The sequence below is a fragment of the Formica exsecta genome, unplaced genomic scaffold (assembly GCF_003651465.1).
Source record: "Formica exsecta isolate Colony F162 unplaced genomic scaffold, ASM365146v1 scaffold122, whole genome shotgun sequence".
Taxonomy (NCBI): Eukaryota; Metazoa; Arthropoda; class Insecta; order Hymenoptera; family Formicidae; genus Formica; species Formica exsecta.
In genome coordinates, this window is record NW_021848556.1 from 3573548 (window position 1) to 3593591 (window position 20044).

Below are 20044 nucleotides of genomic sequence, written 5' to 3' on the forward strand. Positions count from 1 at the left end.
TTCAGCAGCCATTAGGGCCTTGCCGATGCCATTAGCGCCGTTCTGAGTGATAGACGCCAACATTAGCCGTCCAGCGACTCGTAACTTTCGCGGCTATCCGCGCTATTATCCGGCGAGGGGGACGGCTTCACGGATCGGGTCCGATCTCGCCGTGCCGTCCGTCTCAAGTTCTCCGCCGAAGGTCCGCCTTTCAGGTTTTGCCTTTAACGGGCACCCCCGCGGTCTCTTCTGCATCGCCGCCGCTGACTTGAACGACGACGACGACGACGACGACGACCAAAGGAGGAAGCGCGAGGGGAATCGTGGCCAAACGACGGAGGATTCCACGGCTGCCAAAGGCAGGCGACGAACACGAGACTCGCGGAGGAATCCACGACTATCGGAAGCGATCGCCGAATGCACTGGCAATAATTTACCCCCTTCCTCCTCCCGGTCTTTCTCCTCCTCCACTACCCTTGTCGCGGCCGGCCGGGTCGAGACTTCTCTTCTCGCGTCTTCTCTCGAAGCTCTCGCGACTGCTGTGGGAAGAGCGTTTCACAGGTCGCGGAATTTTCTCCTACGATAAACGTAGGAGAGAAGCGAGGTGAGGGCACCGAGAGATATATAGCGTGTATAGTCGTCGTAAACATCGCGCCTATACTAATTTAATTCTCTTGAACAATAGCGGATTTTAGACAAGTTTCCTTGACTTTTCAGATTATGTTTTAATTTCTATTAATTTGTAATATATATGAAAAATGCGAGAAACACTAGTTTCCTCAATATTAAATGTATCAAATAAATATTTGATATTTTTCAATAAAACAATTAAATAAATTAAGCAGAGTTCTTTTTTTATCTCTAAAAATATCTCCGTAATTTATATTAATATAAAGATATACTAGAAATTAATCTAATCGGTCTGTTTAACTGATTACGGGAAATCTGATTTTGATTAACAATCTTAAATATCACTCTGTAGATACAATATAATTCTATATTCCATTCTCTAGGATAATAGCCGCTTATTGTATCTATTAATGTTTAATCTGAATAACTACTTTTATCTCGCGCGGTAAAAGCACAATCGCTCGTGTCAAAGTCTGCGACAAACAAGTCGCGATTACCGACAGCCGCATTAATCAGCGTATATCGCGCCCGATCAAAAATAATTTAAGATCTATTGTGTCGTTTCACATTGCGCGCTATCTGATAAAAGTTTGCCTGCATCAAGCAGATCTTAATGCTAACGCGCGCGCGTGCGCGCTAGAGCCAGAGGAGAATAGCAGTAAAGGTATTGTTAGTAGTACGCGTCCCGTTACTTTGTTGCAGTTGACAGCGAGATAGCCGAAGTAACAAGGATGCCCTACGGCGATGACTATCGATTTCACGAAAAAACCATACGCACTTTTATTCTTCGATTAAATAGATGTTTCATTCACCATTGATGGTATTAAACAGTTACGGCATTCGTGCTGCTTTTAGAACATTTCTGCCATCGAACTCTTCAAAATATGAATAATTTACGGTTTCAACTGAGTTATTAATAAATATTAGATTTTCTTTTTCTCAATATAATACATATATACTCGTAGTATTCGATGTTCTTATAAGAATTGTACTAGTTGTAATTCCGAAACGCGGATGTAAACATCATCAATTTAAAGAAAGAAATAAATGTTAAGTAAAGAAAAAAAGTAATATTATAATTAAAAAAATTAATTGCTCGACATTTGGTAAAATAATTTCGTATGATGCGAAAAAATCGCGAAATAATCAAAATAAATATAAAATTAAAATTCTTCAATCAAACAAATTTATTATGATGAAAAAGCACTGGTAAAGTAAAATTCAGATGTCAGTGGATGACGCGTAAAACACGTGGCACCGCGAAACGATTATATGCAATTATAAATATTGCACCGACCTGGTCGCAGGTATATCGCGAACGGTTACAGGTATATCTATCTAATACTAGCGCCGTAATATCGCATCAGCCCCGGTGTAGAGGAGGACGGTCGAGATTAGTTCCGATTGCCGCGCCGGGGAGAGTTATAGGAAGGACCGCGCGACTGTGTGTGTGCATGTCCGCCGCGCTCACGGCCAGGCATCGATCCCGGGCTACCGGCTGCTGCTACTGCTCTCCTGCCCGTTAATGAGTCATGTTTAATTGGCGTGGGAAGCCAGCGGCTTACGTCCACGTAACGGAATTGAACCGTACTCGATGTAACCGCGCGCACCCAGGATGCACCCAGCGCTCTTGCCCCCTTGCCCCTTGCCCCCTGTCCCCTTCGCGAAAGATTTTTTCTGAAAATATTCGAGCGAAAATCAGGCCAATTCCGCATCCTCAGAGGAATAAAAATAACGTGGAATGTGATCTTTTTCTTGCACAAAATGTATTAAGCAGTATGAAGGGATGTCGTGAGCAGAATCTCGTGACTAATCACCACTGGATAAAAACGCGCCGTCAAATTATGATTTCACATCACTCGCGCGTGTGATTTGACGCGTGCCAGGCAGCCGCGAGGCGCATCGACAACGGAAATATCCGTCGTAACAGATGGTATGCGAGATTGGCCTCGGACATTTGCGTGATCCGAAAAAGGAGAAAGGGAGACGAAGTTCTCTCTCCTTCCATCTCATTTCCTTCCCTATACTCACTACTATTTTATCCGCCAATATAATTCTTTTGTATAAATAATATAAAGATCTCAATCTACCTCTTATCGAATATTAATATTTTCTAATTTTCACGAATTTTAATTATTTAATTGAATCATTATAAATATATAAAATTTTACTGCAACCATTTACAAAACCTTGAAGCATTTGCAGCTACTGACTAAAGCCTATCAGGATGTGACGAATGACGTTCATCGACCATGTCCTTCAACGACGTATTGCCGTCTCCTAGTCATCGTAACAAGCTCGTCGCGTGAAACGCGATGGATCTTGAATACGTTCCCCGGAGCACTGGCGATTCTCTATTTTCGTTTCGTGAAAGGATCCACGATATTTCATGTCACGGACACGAGCGAGAGAGCGTTTTATTACCATGGCCGGTGTATTGCCTCATAGAGCGTACACGTACCTACGTTGCCCTAACGACGAACTTACGGTAGTTGAAAATGGAATCGAAATCAAATCGGTGGTCGCTAATATCCGTGTAATTGAAATTATGCATAAGTTCAGTTGGTCAACAGTTATATGCTTCGCGGAGTTGGCGAAGAAATAATCGTCGATCGAAAACTCGCGCTTGTTTTTCGTTCTGATTTTAATATTAATTTAATAATAATTTTAAATAATTTTCGATCAAATGATCAAAAATTGACGATTCGACATCGATTGTATCGTTAAAAGGAACATGGACGAGAGGCGGCGACACCAAACGTTCATGTTCTCTCGCATTGCGACGTAATATGCATCGCGAATGCCAACACGAGTCACACCCATCATAGAGATCCTGGGTGGGTGGCGCCATGTATTCGCACGAATAAGTCGTACGACCGGCATCCACGACGACCCCGCAAAGTCGCTTCACGAAGCGCTCCAAGCGCTCGTTATTATACGTGCACCGTCCATTCGAGGCGAGATTTTATCGGCATGAATAATCGCGAGGAAATTTTAATGTCCGTTAAGAGCAACGACACTTGATAGCACGTGAATGACGTATCTCGCGAATAACCGTACGCGAGCGTTTCTATATTTGCCAGACGACGTGACATATCAAGAAAAACACTCACTCGATTCCGTCCNTTATTTCTTTTATATTATTACATAAAATATTTTTTTAAGTGAGATTCTACTTTAACTGATAATCTTTCTTGACAAAGAAAATGCGGCATTGAATAAAACAACAAATCGTGCATTCTCGATTACGCTGGCAGATTTTTTAAGAGATGACGCGTTTCCGAGACATCGAAATTAGATACATTCAAAATAAAATCGACTTACCTCCCTAGACATCGGTGCCCCCAGGACGCAGGGGCTGTCCGGGCGGCGGGGCGCACTGGCCCACCGCTTGCTCGAGAGCTCGCTCTCCTCCTGAAACAATAAACGCGACCTGTAATTAGACAAGACGAAGGTAAAGGTGATAGGCGGCGGGATCTGATGAGCGCTATTATAGCAATCGTAATGGCTGCCTTGGAAACAAAATTGCTCTTCGCAGAAAATTAGCGAGAGGGAGACCGAAGGGGGGTGAGAATGAAATAGTCGCGGCATAGGTCGTGGGTAATCCCAAACATCGCGAAAAAGTAAAACTGCAATTTCTCTAATAACTACCGAAAATAATGTTTTATTATCAATAAATGAGATACAGATAAAATGGAATGAGAATTGTCTCTAAGATTAACGAAAAAAGTCTTGAAACTTTTAATTTAATTCATTATTGCAAGGATTAAAAGCCGAGAATTCCAATAAAAAAATTTAAGAATTAAGAAGAACAGGTGTAAATTAATTTTCTTCAAACAGCCTAAATGTATTCACAGTGAGTAATAATTATCGTGTCACGTAATTATCCATCGAAAATTATCATACACGCAGCTGTAAGTAAACATTTGCATAATACAAATGTCTACAAGCAAGCGTGGACACTGGTTCCATTTCAGCGCGTATTATATGAATGAAGCAACCGCAAATTAACATGCGCTTTCGCTCGTCAATCGACGAGCTACAAATCGACTTCCATTACGATTACATTCACCGTCGAATACCGCGACGATCGAGACTCGTTAATACTTTTGTGTCAGTGTCTGCTCTGTCTTTAATTTCGATCTTCTTGAATGGAAACTATGTACCAGATGGTACCTTACAATGCCGTGAATTTATTAATGAATTATAGGATGTAAATCAGTTGTCAAATTAATAATCGTTTCTCAAGGTAAGTAAACCGTAAAATATTTCTGTAGAACTCCCAAAAAAATAAAGAGAAATAATAAAAAAGAATATGTAAATATATAACAGAGAATTAGATTTTTAGAAAAAAAAATCACAGTTCCTATGATAAAATATGTAATTATATAAATCTCGAAAGAGTGAAAGGCGGCAAACGTAGAAGAATCCAGATGAAGAATACTGTTTGAGATCGTATCTGTAATACTATCTCTTTTTTTTTGTATATAGGGACGTAAATCAGTGCGGCAATATACAATTTAGAATAGTACTCTGCGACACGATTAAAGTGTACCTTGCGGCAAGAAATGGCAGAATCGCGCTAATGGTTCAATTATGTGAGTCATTCGCAATAAAACAGTACGAGGAAAGAGATTCTGAGAAAGAATCCTCCTCCTCTCCTCCACATAGAAAAGCGCAGCAGAATAATTAAAATTAGACCCACACGATATAAATGCGAATTGTCACTGTACTAATTTAATGTTTATCTCAGTTTACAATATTATAAAGTTTTGATAAGGATTCAAACACTTATCCACTTTCGATATACTACATTAAATCATCATTTTCATTAATGATTTAATAAATACATAAGAATCTTAGTGTAAACATGTTATAAAAAAATAAATAACAGAGAGAAGCTATCGAACAAATGCAAATTGATCGAAATAAAACAAGGAAAATGTAACTCAAATCACGAAATGTTAATTTATCGCGTGATACGTACAAGTTGCGATGTACACAGATACCTGACGTAATCTCGGTTGACACAATCGGACGGCGTTTCGCCGTATTTACGTGAAGGCGACAGGAGTCTTCTGGCGGTGTGAGCACGCGAACGCCCGGTTATTAAAACGTTAAAACAATTACCGCTCTCGGCTCGTGTATGTGACGAGCCGCGGGGAAAGAGGCTGAGAGGGATAGCGAGAGAGCAAGAGAGGCAGCGGCGAGGAGTAATTGCGCCATCGTTTCTTGCCATCTCGACGTATGTACGACAAACTGCGACGACGCCCGCGACGAGCGAGGGCGACGACGATGCATTATGTGCCTCTGTCGCACCGTTCGCTCTCGCGAAAGGCGAGACCACCCGCGTTACAAATGCGACAATGAAACAATCACGAAATACAGATTCGAGAGCGTGCTGATCGATGGTGGGAACACCGCGATCGCGTTTTATGTCTTCGACTTGCGCAAAAGGAACGCTGGCACGTTAATTGGTTGTTCATTAATAACGCACACTGGAATCCAATGGAGTCAAATTCGTTCTGAATTTACAAAAATTGACATATCACGTACTTTTCCACGACAAAAATTTCTTTTATATTTAGTTCTCGTACGATTTAAAAAATTCCAAAGATTTTTCAAAAATAGATTCCTATATCTTTCCTGCTTTATTTTAAATTTTTATTTTTTTAAAAGCTTTATTTTAAAAGCACCATTATATTTATTATTGTGGTTACTTCTTCAGCTATTATTCGTTATTATTAATATCTATAATACATTATTAACACATATATAATTATCCTTTTGTTATAACGTCATCTATAAAAAATATTAATTTATACTAATAAATATTGCAATGCTTATATTCACAATTTTAAGTAAATATCTACAATACAACAAAATAATAAAATTAATTTAGTGAAAAATCTGTGTGTATGTGTACATAAGCAATACCAATTTCCTCAATTATGCAATAATACTTTTAAGCAATTCTATTATCTTGACGAGAATCATATACGAAATAGCTGAATATCATTTTCCTCAATGATAGCCTCGCCTGTATGCGCGGTAATGCAATATACACTAATATATAACTTATATCATATTTTCTTATACAATACAACACAGACGTCCCTTATTGAATCAATTACTTTCTCTATTAATAATCTCGCACGCGATCACATTGGATTTACGAGACGCCACTCTCGGATAGGACGAATTAACTCGTTCCTTCTCGTAAAGTCAAAGTTGCGTGATTCTCAGAGGCATGGCTAAAGGGATGAAAATGGATTGCGTACGTACGTTATACTTCTATGGTTACCGCATGATTCCTCGCAGAACGGGCGACGCATTATTATCGTCTCGTTACCATTACATATTACATTATTGCAGCGAATGCGAGTTACGTTTAGATACACGCATTACGTTTACTTTCGCTGGATTTCTCCTATTTTCCGTAATGCCGCGAGTGATTGCCGCGTCGCGGAAATTGAATCGGCGGCGCCTTTGGACACGCCGAATGTGCTGAAAATGTGCATCGCTCCTCCGATCCAGCGAGAACGAAAGTTCGCGGGAACGACGACGATTTTGCACTTCCGCGATGGAAACGGGAACGCGAGGCGATTCATATTTCTCGAGCACGAGTCTCGCGTATACACAGTTTAATGTACAATATCCGACACGCCACGTTATGCGCGGCACGTCGTTCATATTACAATATTGTTATTTGGATCTGCGTGGGCACTGCAGATGTAAATCCGTTAATAGAAACGTGAAGCATCGCGCGAGGCCAGTTCCGCAGTACTGCACCGAAAATGGATGCGAGCTAAATACGTTCTCAGGCATCTCTTTGATGTACGTTATTTAAAACAGATTACGATGGAAACGTTACGTCCCTAAGCCACGTATATATAAATGATATATAAACTTAATCTTGTGAAAATCTTATATTAGATAAGACACATTATTCTCTAAATCCTACTCGTATCTTATAAACTTAAAAATATGAAAGAAAAATATTATCCTAAATAAGATTTGTATTATTCATTTCATTTAAGTTCATTAGAAATTAATGTAAAAATTTTTTTAATATGCATATTTTTTTATATTTTATAAATTATTGGAATGTTGAAGTATGTACATAAAAATGTAATGTGCCACTAAAATCTGTTACTTTATATATCAATTAATCGAATAAAAAAACTTTCCTTGCGCACACTAAACTGACCGTTGCGTAGGATTCGATTTATCGCGTTTCAGGATTCAATTTATACGATCATCTCTTGGGATAAACGACGGGTTTATTTATATTAAAGGTATGGGCCCTTTTCTCGACGTATTTATGATTTCGTGGCATGACTCCACGTCGCCCACGCCTAAAAGCAGTATTGAAATATTCACCGCGACGAAGCTCGCCCAACGCGATTCATGATATTTTACTTTCGCATGGGAAATAAAATTCTGACGATAGAAAATTCCTAATTAACTTATGGCACACACATAACGATCCGAGATAAATCGCGGTAGCTAATGTCTATTTTTTAATGCTTATGTTTTAATTGTTAATTAAATAAATAAGAGAAATGCCAGACGCAAAGCAGTTAAAACATTTTAACAAAACGGAGCAAGCAAGAGTTTGCGCAAACGCGTTGACGTTAAATTCACAATTACGTGCAAATTATTATAAGTCAGCATTTAGAAGTCACAGGTTAAAGAGAGAAGAATGTTTCGTTTGATTTACGCTATGCGGAAAGTTGGATTTTTCTTTTAATTGGATATCAATCGACGTGCGATCGCGAGAACGGCCGCTCCACATGCGTATACACTCACGCACCATCGCGCACGCACTCCGTCTTCGCGCGTTCCCACGCCATCTTTGGCTCGTTAATAGATTAAAGCTTCGAAAGCTCGAGCACATTCTGATATAAGTGTTTCTTTCTCAGCACGTCTTGTCGTCGCGTAATCCCTTTCGCGCGCGGCGTGTGTGAGTTACGCCAATCGGGTGTATCGTAAATTATAACTTTCGGTCATAAAAGCGGGACTATGAAAGTGATTTGCAACGCGGTAAGAAGAAAGATATCTCTTCCCTTCTGCCCGATCATGGTTTTCGCGCGGATCGCGGACGGGAGGAAAGGGGATACTGAAATAACGTATGAAGTTGTTGGGACGAGAGCAAAACGCACGCGCGAGTTCATTTGCGTCCGTTCTCTGGAAACGATTCTCGGTAGCTCGGCTAAAGAGGCTTGCTTATGTAACGCTATATATTGGCGGAATATTTATAAATTTATATCACAGTAATATCGTATGCAGCTGCGCTTATAATGTGCGTCTATACTTAGCGCGGTCATAGAAAGGCGAGTCTGTAATTGTATCATTAAATAAAATTTTGCTCTGCGAAAAGTTAATTATATACGATTTATCGCGTTTCAGGATTCAATTTATACGATCATCTCTTGGGATAAACGACGGGTTTATTTATATTAAAGGTATGGGCCCTTTTCTCGACGTATTTATGATTTCGTGGCATGACTCCACGTCGCCCACGCCTAAAAGCAGTATTGAAATATTCACCGCGACGAAGCTCGCCCAACGCGATTCATGATATTTTACTTTCGCATGGGAAATAAAATTCTGACGATAGAAAATTCCTAATTAACTTATGGCACACACATAACGATCCGAGATAAATCGCGGTAGCTAATGTCTATTTTTTAATGCTTATGTTTTAATTGTTAATTAAATAAATAAGAGAAATGCCAGACGCAAAGCAGTTAAAACATTTTAACAAAACGGAGCAAGCAAGAGTTTGCGCAAACGCGTTGACGTTAAATTCACAATTACGTGCAAATTATTATAAGTCAGCATTTAGAAGTCACAGGTTAAAGAGAGAAGAATGTTTCGTTTGATTTACGCTATGCGGAAAGTTGGATTTTTCTTTTAATTGGATATCAATCGACGTGCGATCGCGAGAACGGCCGCTCCACATGCGTATACACTCACGCACCATCGCGCACGCACTCCGTCTTCGCGCGTTCCCACGCCATCTTTGGCTCGTTAATAGATTAAAGCTTCGAAAGCTCGAGCACATTCTGATATAAGTGTTTCTTTCTCAGCACGTCTTGTCGTCGCGTAATCCCTTTCGCGCGCGGCGTGTGTGAGTTACGCCAATCGGGTGTATCGTAAATTATAACTTTCGGTCATAAAAGCGGGACTATGAAAGTGATTTGCAACGCGGTAAGAAGAAAGATATCTCTTCCCTTCTGCCCGATCATGGTTTTCGCGCGGATCGCGGACGGGAGGAAAGGGGATACTGAAATAACGTATGAAGTTGTTGGGACGAGAGCAAAACGCACGCGCGAGTTCATTTGCGTCCGTTCTCTGGAAACGATTCTCGGTAGCTCGGCTAAAGAGGCTTGCTTATGTAACGCTATATATTGGCGGAATATTTATAAATTTATATCACAGTAATATCGTATGCAGCTGCGCTTATAATGTGCGTCTATACTTAGCGCGGTCATAGAAAGGCGAGTCTGTAATTGTATCATTAAATAAAATTTTGCTCTGCGAAAAGTTAATTATATACTTCGCCAATTAATTTAATAAATATATTTTATATATAATGAGATTATGTAATGCACATTTGATAACTTTTCATTACTAACACGACTCTAATACGATAATATATGATTAATTTATTCGTAAGCTTCATCTCAGAAACGATTTATCGAATCATAAGTTCTATACATGTGATATTTATAATTTTTACGTCGCATTTTGACAGAACATTTATAATATTAATTGTATAACCGCATTTATCGCGCGCTACTGCTGTTATATTGCAACGCGGTTAGAAAGTCGGTCGTGAGTCCGATTGTGCATTAAATTGCTTCTATTCGCCTCGCCGAGTGTAAACACGTAATTACATTAAAATCACATTAAAATATGTCTGGGGCGTTGCAAAATTAACAGTTATGACTCATAAGCGTCGTCTTAAGGCGGATGCCGCTTCTTCGAGTCCGAATACATAAAGTCGGATACGGGACGCTAATGGTCTCCGTTTAATTGCTCCTTGTATACTAAGACCTCCAGTATTTTACGCGGTTATGTCTCCCATATTTTTCATAAAAATCCTTATTCCATTATGTATAAATAATTATACAATAAGTGTACGGTACTGATTATTTGGCGTTTCTCAAAGAGATAATATCTTTTGTAGTAAATAAATGTGGAAAAGTGATAAATTATTTTATACTTTCATATTTTTTTATATGTAATGTAGTAAAAAATTTAATTATATTTAATCATAAAAGCTTAATTCCAAACTAATTTTTTGATATTTTATTATCTACAATTTTAAAAAAAATTAAATTTTTATAATCGAGACTACTTAATATTCAAAAAAATTAAAATCTAAACAAAATAATACTTAAAATTTGTCGTACAAATTATATTGCCTTGCATAAAAAGGGTATAAAATCACAGCCAAAAAAAAAAAAAAAAGGGAACGAAAAAGAACAAGAATTAAACCCTACCCTGTAAATTATGCGAAACGGAAAATGTATGCGCGAGCCACCTAAACGCCGGGCGCGAGTCGCACCTGCTTCCAAAGGGCGATACGTGTCGGCGGCCGCGATTTATAAGTATCGATACAAGAAGTTTCCCAGCGGGGCGGTTCGGGTAACGACGAAAGATTTATATCGTCGGTTACCGCCGGGCAATATCAAAACAGAAATGTGGAATGTGAGCGAAGGGGGCTACCGTGCGCCGAGTCATTCAATAACGAGAAACAATAGAGCCTTGGTGATTTATGAGAGCATTACTGGCGACCCACGTACACGCTTTGGATCTACATATTATACCAATATCCTCCATGTTACTAGACAAACGCTACCGTTATCTACATGCAGCCTCCTGCACGTTCTCCCGGTGCAAGTTTGTTTTCCACGTCGCTAAATCGCGTGACTAACCACCGGAGTCATGTTTCCTAATTTTCATCTTGAGAACATTTTACATATCGACAAAGCTAAAACGGCCCAAAGTTAACGTGAATTTGTACCATCGCGAAAAACATAATAAAAATATATGACGTTGTAAACATTGACCGTGTGCTTTATTAAATATATTTTTTCAGTAAATTTAAAATAGACCCTCCTCCTTTTAATAAAAACTTGACAAGTAATCATCAGAGGAAATATAGTCTTTAATGACAAAAATAATAACGCGCGTTAAATAATATTCTGTTAATTTATCACCACATGGATCTTCCATCGACTGGAGATTATAAAAATTAAAGAGTCCAATCGTCGAAAAATTACGGGTTTGCCGTTCTCAAATGCCGCTCAAAAATATTATGATATCGCGATGGCGCATTATATCAAAGGGATGGTCGCTGCGCGGCGATTCGCGAATGAAGAAAAAGGAAAAAAAATTAAACGAGAGGGACGGAAGTGGAGCCAAGGCCTACCATATAAATCACGAGAATGTGGTTAACGCAATAAGGCGTACATAATGATGACATATATCATCGGACTAATAGTAGGCTCGCGATACGATCACGCTGGGCGAGGCGACGGGGGCCGAGGAATCGCCGGAGCTGCCCCTGACTGCGCGGACGCGGCCGATCGTTTCGCATCCTTATAATCGGTCGGATAATTATATTCGTTAAAATAACTGCGACCCGTGTATTCGCACCGCGCTCGCTCCTTACACTCCTTATTCTCATCGCGCGAATTTTTCCGTCAGAGATTCGCGATAAGCAGCGACGTCACGAATATAAGATTTCGGAGAGAACCTCCGCGATATCAAAGATATATGTATAAATGATTCTTAAGATAAAAGAGATACGAGTTATTATGCACAAATGTTCGCGCTGTGAAGTATTGTATTTACAGTACATCTTTCATGATGTTTATGTTCCTTGTAGTACGTTGCTTTCTCTGATAATTTCGACTGTGATTCACGTCTTCCTCGCAGCCAAAGGTTGACGATTAACTGAATAAAACTTCGAACCTTGTAACGCAATATACAATCCCCACTCCAGTATTCAATAACATCGCTCGCACAAAGTGTGATGTCAACATACACTGTTTACATTGGAGTTTGTTGATGTATGTATTCACGAAATTTCTTTCATCTCGAGAATAAATTCTCGCTTTATTTAATCGCCTTTTCAATAAACGAAGTCTTTCAGCCACTTATAATATACCGTCTAAAATTTTTATATTTTGCCAGTCGAAATTATCGTTGACTTATAAGATGCGATCAATAATGCGATTAAATTCTGAAATATATTCTATCACACATTTTAATTTAACGAAATAAAGAATATTAATTTAAAGAATAATCGATACAATTTTAAACATGATTTAAACAAATTTCGATCAAATTACAAATAATAGGAGTTACTGTTGAACAGCTGTGGTCTTATTTCGAACAGGTTTCTTTTCTCGTATGTTATTTATATTCCGGACAAGAATCAAACGACGAGCATTCATCGATGGGCTCGTTAATTTTCACGATGAGAGAGTCGAAAGAGAATGGCGACATTTTCATTTGGCACAAACAAACACTCCGTATGATTCGCGGCATTCGGTACTCGGCTCACGGATGCGCTCGAAAATTGAGAGATAGCCCGTTCTTATTGTACGCCAATAAACGCCGCTGACCATCGGGAATAACTGCGGCACTAATTGGAGTCTTGCCGAACGATTATGCTTCTTTCTCGTTAGGTATACCGAATACGAATCGAACGTGCTTCCGTTTAATGATGGAAAAAACGCGACGATCGGGATAGACAACGAGAGAACAAGTCCGCTCTTTCGCGAACGCGATAACGCGGAAACGAGGATCGCTGCATTATAAAAGACGGGCGCATAAATCTGTCGAATATCTCCCTGTTCTTGTACCAATGCCATGGTGAAAGTTTCATCGTGGATCGTCTAACTACAAAGACTCATCAGCGAGAAAAAGAGATACGCGCGAAACTAGACTCGCGTCGAAAATGACTGTACGTGCGAGCTGAAAATGTGCACGCTGTTACGTATGCAAAATTAGGCACACGAGAGAAGGCGATTGCGCAAATTGGAGAGTAACGGCACGTGTTCGCGGAATTGTAGAACAACTTGCGTATACCAAGATTTTCTCCGGAATGAAAATATATCTTTTAAACGATGCATTTTTCTATTTTTTTAATTAAAATCGGCGTACTTGCCTTAGCCAGAAATATGATTGATCTATCAAAACATGATATAACTCTAAAAATCGATATTCTTCTACAGTAATATAAAATAATATTTAATATATTATATTAAGATATATATTTTATATAATATATATATAAAATATTCCATAAAAATTCCATAAAAAATATCTTATGGCCAGATTTCTGGCAAATTTAAAATCAATCTTTTGTTAATCGAAAGAGATCAATATATTTAAATTTAGTTTCTTGAATATTTAAAATATTTTCAATAATGTTACATTATAATAATATTACAATGTAGCATAATTATATGTATAAATATTATAAATAAAAAGATTGGGTCCATCATCATCATATCAATGTTACATCATCGTGCAATATCTTGATGTCGAACACACATGTATCATGTAAGTAGAACTTGGCGTATAGTGTCAGACTCGATGTATGCACGAGCACATGTTAGTACCGATGGACAAGAGTTGCCCCCCGGTCGCGCTGACGGAACGTGCTCAAAATAATATCCAACCGAATCGCGATTCTGATCGATCAATCGCGTGTGATATAAAGGAGGATAGCAGCTCAATCTCGCCGCATTTCCTTTGCAGTGATGTACTTTGCTGAAGTCAAAGTTGCTTTCTCCTTTCTCTGGAAACGATCGATATACCCCGGCGATCAAATTAACGAGTCGTGATAAGGTGTGAAGGAACTCGATTATCCGATAAGCCCAACACCCGAGAAAAAAGCTCTTACAAAACGAGATAAGACTGTATCAGCAAAATTTATATTGCGTTAATATAACAATCCAGATTTAAATATCCAAGAATATATTAAATGTCAAACATTTAAGAAAATAATAAAATGATCGAATTTTGTTTTTTATAATTTTCTAAAGATTTTTGTTGTGTAAATATTGCGTATGTAGTGCAATTATCTAAATTAAGATGTCAAAAGTAGCGCGTTTGAAATCTTGATATTAATCATGCGAATCGATCGTAAAATCGCCCGCCGGCATTTTCCTCAGTTGGCGGATAATTTTCTCCAATTTACAGGGGTGGGAATCACATTGCGAGTGCCGAAGACGATAGAGAAAACGCAACGTACACGCGGGGATAAAATCTTTTAGGATCGCGATGTTTTCTCTCGTCGAGAAGCCGAATAATTACGAGGGAGGCAATCGAGGCAACGAGATCGCTCGGACGTGATTTCACGAATGGCATCATAATACCCGGGATGAGCGTGTATGCTCGCTCGCGAGGAATATAGTACGACCATATGCAAAATTGTGACACTACAAGGATAATTCGACGAGAATTCCGTCGACATTTAAGCGTTATGATATACCAGATCAACGGGCGGCCCCCCTCCCCCTTTTTATTAGTAGATCCGCGAGTGCGAAATACGCGCACACTATTCGCTAGCCGGATAGTAAAGACCGAAATACACGTTACGTTTATTTTAACGGCTTTCGAGTCGCGCGGATGATTGCGCCGAGAGAATAAAGCGCATTCGCGCGCTCCGCCCTGCGTAGAATTTAAATAGCCGGCCGTTGGAAGCGTTAATGGGCGCGCACTCTCGCGATTATGGCAAACAGCCGAACGGTATATCGCTAGGATCGCGAGCGAGCGCGATAATTACGGACGTTTGCGATGCATCGTGTAATAAATGTTAACCTCCAGGTCTAGAATGAACCCGACGTGTATAACGACGCCAGATTTATGACAAACTTATACGTACTATACTATTCGTAACGGAGAGGATATTAATTTTATTTGTAAATTTAATTTAATTTGTAATTTAATTTTATTTGTAATTTACATGTTCAATGCTTTAGAAAAAATATCGTAAATATAATAGAGATTATATATTATAATTTTAATTACTTCGATATTAGTATATTAATTTTGGAATGTTAAGATATTAATACAAAAGTTAACTTTAGCTAAAATTATTGTCAAGAAATGAAGTTAAAATTTTAACTGATTTTTGATATCTCGAAATTATGTTAGATAAAGAGTTATGATTTAGAGTTTTGAAGTTCGTAATTTGTTGGCTGGAAAATTCGCAAGTCTATCGCCCATTTAGATTTTACGACCTTTTATGATCTTGAATCTAATTTTTGCTCAGCGTAATTGCGGGCTCTGAACGGATACCTAAGTCTTTTAGGGCCAAGCAGTACACGCGGTAAAGTTTTCGCCGTTATATGGCCACATAAAGCGATCCACAACACCCACTACTTCGGTATAACAATGTTTCTCTGATAAAGGCATTACGGTATACTGTCTGCGAAGTGCAAGACGTTTACTTCGACTTCATTGAATCCACAAACAACAATGACTTTCTCCGCGCGTCGAAAGGAGGAAGTTAAACGAACCTACAACTATTCATCGCTAGCGATGCCCCGCGCTTTTCTCTTTGAAAAATAAATTATTTATTTCACACGGAAATGTGGCCCAGTGGCACTTCAAACTATCGGTGAAAGTGCCAAACTCGTCCGAACGTTTCTGCAAGAAAGGTAGCTCTCAATTAATAGGTTTGTCTTCGAAAAAGAAAGCTTTTAAAAGCTTTTAGGCTAGTAAAAAGTAGATTGTTATATTTACATTAAAAATAAAAAGATTACAAATGTGAGAGAAAAATTTAATCAATAATTATGGATGCAGTTAATTGCTAGAAAGTAAACACGCATTATAATAAAATTATTTAAAAAATTATCTATTGACTGAATAAAATAGTATCGAAGATGTTTTATAATATCTCTGCAAATTGCATCGAATGCGTCGGAATCTCATCTCATCTCGGAAAAGACAGCAGACAGCCAAGTGGAAGTCTCTGAATGATTTATTAACGCCAGGAAGCGGAAGCCGTCCTATCTATTAGATCTATTAGCACCTTGGACAATAACAGTGCCGATCTAAGTACTTAAATAACGTGCGTGCGATTTACTCGCCGCCCACGTGCACTTCTTATGGTGATCGCCATGTGCTGCCTTTCTCTCTCTCTCTCTTCCTCCTTCTATCGTATTCAAGCGATATCGATTGCGAAGACGACAAGATTATATATCAAAGAAAACTCTATTACCCGAATGAACAGTCTCGTAAAGGGAGAAAAAAATGCATTGGAAATTTTATCGACGTTTCTCTCGACTATTATACGACCCTTGTTACTTCAATATTTTCATTCTGTTACTATAAAATGTAAAATCTTTGTAGAAAATTTCAGCAGAAACTTCTTTTCAGCCATGCATCCCTAATTCATCTTGATTTACCTTGATTTTTCGCCATAATATAACTTTTATGATTGGATTGCAGACTGTTTACAGTATAAGAGCAAAATTATGAAAGAGAATCTTTTTTTTTAAATTCCCTCGGTCCCAATAAAATTCTATAGAAATTCCCTGATTTTTCCAGATAAAAAAAAAAAAGAGGGAGAGGGAGAGAAATTCCAGAGAATTCCAGGTTTTCCATGTTTTCTCTTTTCCTCCTTCTATCGTATTCAAGCGATATCGATTGCGAAGACGACAAGATTATATATCAAAGAAAACTCTATTACCCGAATGAACAGTCTCGTAAAGGGAGAAAAAAATGCATTGGAAATTTTATCGACGTTTCTCTCGACTATTATACGACCCTTGTTACTTCAATATTTTCATTCTGTTACTATAAAATGTAAAATCTTTGTAGAAAATTTCAGCAGAAACTTCTTTTCAGCCATGCATCCCTAATTCATCTTGATTTACCTTGATTTTTCGCCATAATATAACTTTTATGATTGGATTGCAGACTGTTTACAGTATAAGAGCAAAATTATGAAAGAGAATCTTTTTTTTTTAAATCCCTCGGTCCCAATAAAATTCTATAGAAATTCCCTGATTTTTCCAGATAAAAAAAAAAAAGAGGGAGAGGGAGAGAAATTCCAGAGAATTCCAGGTTTTCCATGTTTTTCCAGGGTGTAGACACCCTGAATAAAAAAAAATCTGATATATACTCATATATTTTCTTCTTTACATCCTTAATTGTTCCCAAAGTTGATTCTTCGACGCCGATCGAGATATGCAGGCGCAATTATTCTACGACGACGACTGTGCTCGAGATCGAATGACGATGGACGACGTCGGGGAGGCAAACGCGAGAAATCGTACACGGTCGACGAGATGGAGAGCCGCGCCGCGGCGCGGCCTTTTCAAAGCGACGACGACGACGACCGGCGCCGTCCGGCCACGAGCGCGATTCGCCGCGGCGCGACGGCACGACGAACGTTTTGTCGCCGGTGATTGGCATTTGAAAGGACAAGCGCGTACAATGCAATTACCTTGGCCTTAACCGTCGCCCAACCGACGGGACTCGCGGCAAAATATATTGCGACAACGCCGTGCGTGCACGCTCACGCGTTTTCGCCGCGTGTCGGGCAGCCCGCTTCTTTTTTCTCTCGCCTCTTATCGTCCCCTCCTCCCCCTCCTCTTTATCGATCGATACTTTTAATAACACGCGAGATATTATTTTGTTAAAAAATCGTAGACTAATTTACTTATCTATATTATTTGGGACAAATAATTGAGAGAGATGTAAAATGTAAATCGAGAATATTATTTAATCTTTAAGTCAATATTTTTTCAGCTTCTTGTGTGGAGAAACTTCATTAAGAGTCTTCAAATTTTCAGAAGCATATAATTCATTCTTTAGATACTTTGATCGATAACAGGTTTCGCGAGCATTAATTTCCCTCGGCGGAATGATATACGTCCGTACATTATACGCTACATAAGTCTTGTACGCGATGATGCGAATGCATGCATGCCTCGCGCGCGTCAATATTCATATATTAGAATTTCGTTTCATCGTTCAATAAATCAGACTGATAATATGTATTCTAACGTATGCAGCCTGGCTGCGGCATAATTGCAGGCGTCGTGGCGAGCGTTGTGCGTTACGACTCGTGACTCGTCCGGAAAGGGTTAATTAGCATGGCCCCGTCCTCTCGTGCTTCCGGGGGAAGTTCACGGAGAGACAAAAGGAAAAAAAAAAAGAAAGAGAGAAAGAGCAAAGGTTACTTAAAGAGAGTTTCCGCGTTTCCAGTGTAAAATTATCGAAAACTACTGCTCAAACTAAACTGCCTTCGCAAGGACAAATTGTAATTATCAAGCATCATTTGAAAAAACCGACCCGAGATTTTATTTTCCCAGAAATAAAAAAAAACAGATGGTTTCTCATTTTTTGTTCTCCAATGATTTAAATAATATTTATCTCTCGAATCTTCAGAAAATTCTCAATTTCCGTTCTATTCGTTGAAAACGAATGAGAAAAAGCGAGAATATTATTTTCAAATTTACAACAAATTTATAACGAAAAATGTATGTCTTCGATTTGATTTATAATCCTAATATAATGAATTATTACTAAAGTTGACACAAAATTGGTGCAATTAAGATCTTTTCTATATTTTTCATATGAGAAATATGCTAATTCTTTATTAAACTCGCGAATAAAAAATAATTGGCGATAGTTGTGACGCATAACATGCAATGATAAACATATCACAGTAATAGTTTGCTCATTCATTTCCACAGGAAAATGCAATGAGGGTTCTTAAACTGATGGAAACAAAGTTCTTCGTCGCTTACGGCGGCCGCTCGCCGATTCCGCATTTGCGCTTCCAATACGTTAAACTCGGTTGGTAATCAGTTCTCTCTGTTACGAGCGAGCGCAATCGTCTTTCCCTGATTTTACGAGCGTGCGGTGAGAGAGGAGCGCAATTCCAGGATCGAGCAATAAAACGATATTCTCTATTGTAAACTAGTCTAGCCGCGCTCGTCCACCGGCCGACAGCTCTGAAAGCGCACGAGAGGAGGGAGATCAGAGAGTGAGGCCGAGGGTAGAGAAATAGAACGGCGGCGAACAGTCTAAAGAGGCGGAAAACTGCGCGATTGGACGCGCGGTTCCAGAGATTTACGGGTCGCCGGATAACGAAGGAGACTCATCAGCATCGGCGTTACACCGGCCGGTCGGCCTTTTGTGTCCCAGGCCCGCTTACTCGGTGTGCAAAGTTCCCCGTGATTTCGCGGCGAACGAGAGCAAGAATGAGAGAGAGAGAGAGAGAGAGACAAGAGCCGCGAGCATTCAATCAATTTAATTACTCGCATGCCAAAGGGGGACGCGTTCATCGAGATGCGGCGCGCACAACGGCAAGATATAGGATTATTGCGCGAACGACTTGTCTTCTGCAGCGGCGTTAAATCTTCTCAGAATGGATGACGATCGG

At 39.2% G+C, this 20044-nt stretch overlaps 1 protein-coding gene across 1 annotated transcript in view; it reads right to left on the minus strand.

The window, feature by feature from the left end:
- Window positions 1-20044, minus strand: part of LOC115244634 (Krueppel-like factor 3) — a 329364-nt gene that overhangs the window by 214278 nt on the left and 95042 nt on the right. Inside the window, exon 3 of the mRNA XM_029822446.1 lies at window positions 3934-4023. Within this exon, the coding sequence (XP_029678306.1) occupies window positions 3934-4023 (90 nt within the window). The remainder of the gene's footprint in view (window positions 1-3933; window positions 4024-20044) is intronic.